The sequence below is a fragment of the Lactuca serriola genome, chromosome 1 (assembly GCF_051521515.1).
Source record: "Lactuca serriola cultivar US96UC23 chromosome 1, Lser_US96UC23_V15, whole genome shotgun sequence".
Classification (NCBI taxonomy): domain Eukaryota; kingdom Viridiplantae; phylum Streptophyta; class Magnoliopsida; order Asterales; family Asteraceae; genus Lactuca; species Lactuca serriola.
In genome coordinates this window covers 94,148,460-94,150,807 of record NC_136408.1, presented here as the reverse complement: position 1 = coordinate 94,150,807, position 2,348 = coordinate 94,148,460, and the positions used below count along the sequence as shown (strand labels likewise).

Here is a 2,348-nt window from a genome sequence, read left to right as displayed (position 1 = left end):
TTGCCATCCCTAATACCACTCTTGCTACCACGACCAAGACCACCGCTACCAAATTAGATTTATCACACTTTAACTATGATGTCACTTGTTACGATTGGAAATCAAAATTCAGGCTAACGTTTTACCTAACTATAATATCACTCGTCACAAGTAATCTACATGTTTCAAAGTCCCACATCATTAATTACCAACAAAGCAAACACGCAATCCAATAAAAGCATGGCGCAACCAATACTACTGAAAGCTTACCAACAATCCAAAGAAACATGAGAAACATAAAACAAGGAAAAACACAAATAGTGAAAACATATCACACATATATATTGGTTAAAGATATTACCAACAAAGCACACAAAACCTTTATATTTGAAAAAATCCAAACATCATTATCCTATTCCGGAGGGTGTTGTAAGTTGTAACCCTCGTTGTTTATGAATGAAGGATCACCTTAACATAGATGACTTGGAAAAATCCAATACTACAACCAAACATGTGAATTTGGGCCAAACATGTGGACCAAATGTGTAATTTACTTGGTGCCAAAGCCCAAGTAAATGTCATCTAAAAAGGCCCAATCATAGGAATCACAACACATTTCAAATTGAAAACCTTAACCTTCAAGGAGTATGAACAACCCACCTTATTAAAACAGGCCAGAAAGAAAAAAATCATCTCTTTCACATTCTTATTTCCTCACACAACCAACATAAAAACTATATATAGTCTACTATTATAGACTCACTTACATAACTATTAACATTAATCCACGTCATTCACTTACATAATTAAACACAACCATCTTTACTCTTTAGTACATCTTATCCTGCGCAGCTCGGTTCATTTTAGCACAATACTCGAACAAACTCCCATCAAAGCACCGCCTTACTGCCTCCTTCGACAGCATGCCTTCTTCATCCCTAGCAAGCGCATACAATATCGCCCACTCCAACTTCCCTGCAATCCTGTACAAAAGTTTTCCAACTTCCATTTTTATATGAAGAAAAGGTAAATTGGGGTTTGTTTGTTTCTTTGAATCCAACTAGTACTAACCATCCGAACAAATCGAAAGCTACTCGATTCCCTTCAGTCATGTTCCAAATCTCGCCGAGTGTCAGCTTGTCTGGTACTGTTTTCGCATACTTGCTGAACATGTTCTCGAAGTGGACTGGTAAGTATCTGATAATGGACACGAATTAGATTTCATCGAAGAAGAAGAAGGAGGAGGAGGTTCAAATTGATGGGAGATTATAAGAGTATGATGACGATTGACAGACCTTCCTTCAGTATCGTAAGTTCCTGAGTCGCTTCCGTGTTTGGATCTATGGATGTTGTGGATGTACACGGGGAAGAAAGGGGAAGGAATCCAACTCTGGATTGTGGATCAATAATCAGTATATAGAATTAATTAGTTACGAAGAGAGGAAGATGAAGAACGTACAGGTTGTGTGGGATAGCTCAATCCGAAGTTGATAACAATGGCTGCTATGAAGGAGATAACGAAATTGAACCCTAATTGACGCATTCCTGAAATTGATTATAAATTCAATATCTTAGAGCAGGTAATTCATATAAATTTGAAGTATAACTCATAGCGATCTTCTTATCGACTCGTTTAAACATCCAATTGAAAGGTGATGTTTGTTCATCGGAGGAAAAAAGTATTTGAAGGTAACTTACCGGAGTACGTCTCCCACGGGTACACGATTCCGTCGTCGTTTTGATCGAAGAAAGCAACATGCTGTTGGAGAACAGTCATGTCGTGGTGCCTGTGCCCTAGCGTTCCGTTTGGATGCTCGACATCTGGAGCTACAAGTCCCCTAGCCAAATCTGATCATTACACCACAAAATCACCAAATTGTTCGTAAAGGTTAAATGAAATCTGGATAAGCAATCAGAATCATGAAGTAACAACAAATTGTTAGTAACATTACAACAGATCTGGATGAAGTGATGAAGAACTTACAAGGTTTAGGAAGATGAGTTTCCAAGTCGGTTCGAACTCTCCTCTCATAAGTCAACGGTTCACACTCCGCCTCCGGTGTCAAAGCACTTCCGTCGGAGCCTCCGATCATCTTTGTCGCCATTTCTGTGTAGTCTATTTGTTCGTCTTGTTTGGATGTAGTGTGCATGAGAGAATGGAAATACGTCTGTCTTAAACTGGTTCACCGCTTTGAGGTGGAGCTAGAGACTGTGCTTACTCACTTTGCGTTCCGCCACGTGTCATACTTCTTTCCACGTGCCTTTTTCAATTCCCTCCATTTTATTTCGTTTCGAACCGGATCCGGATCACATGAAATATTCGACCCGTTGTGAAAACTAGTGGGCCATTCAAAGGAGAAGAGCCTAAT

The 2,348-nt window shown here is 39.4% G+C and overlaps 1 protein-coding gene across 1 annotated transcript; it reads right to left on the bottom strand.

Moving 5' to 3' along the window:
- Positions 1–627: 627 nt before the first annotated feature.
- On the bottom strand, positions 628–2,145 carry LOC145070125 (peroxygenase-like). Its single transcript, XM_079017074.1, has 6 exons — positions 1,964–2,145; positions 1,678–1,827; positions 1,439–1,524; positions 1,275–1,369; positions 1,051–1,176; positions 628–962 (listed from the first exon to the last, which is right to left on the bottom strand). Exons 1-6 carry the CDS (start codon positions 2,127–2,129, stop codon positions 809–811), a joined length of 777 nt encoding a protein of 258 aa, XP_078873200.1. The 5' UTR covers positions 2,130–2,145; the 3' UTR covers positions 628–808.
- Positions 2,146–2,348: the final 203 nt, after the last annotated feature.

Coding starts and splice junctions, on each gene's coding strand:
- LOC145070125 (XM_079017074.1), bottom strand. CDS start 2,129: ATGCACACTACATCCAAACAAGACGAACAAATAGACTACACAGAAATG. Junction 1,828..1,963: donor AACTCATCTTCCTAAACCTT/GTAAGTTCTTCA, acceptor TGTAATGATCAG/ATTTGGCTAGGGGACTTGTA. Junction 1,177..1,274: donor ACTTACGATACTGAAGGAAG/GTCTGTCAATCG, acceptor GTCCATTATCAG/ATACTTACCAGTCCACTTCG.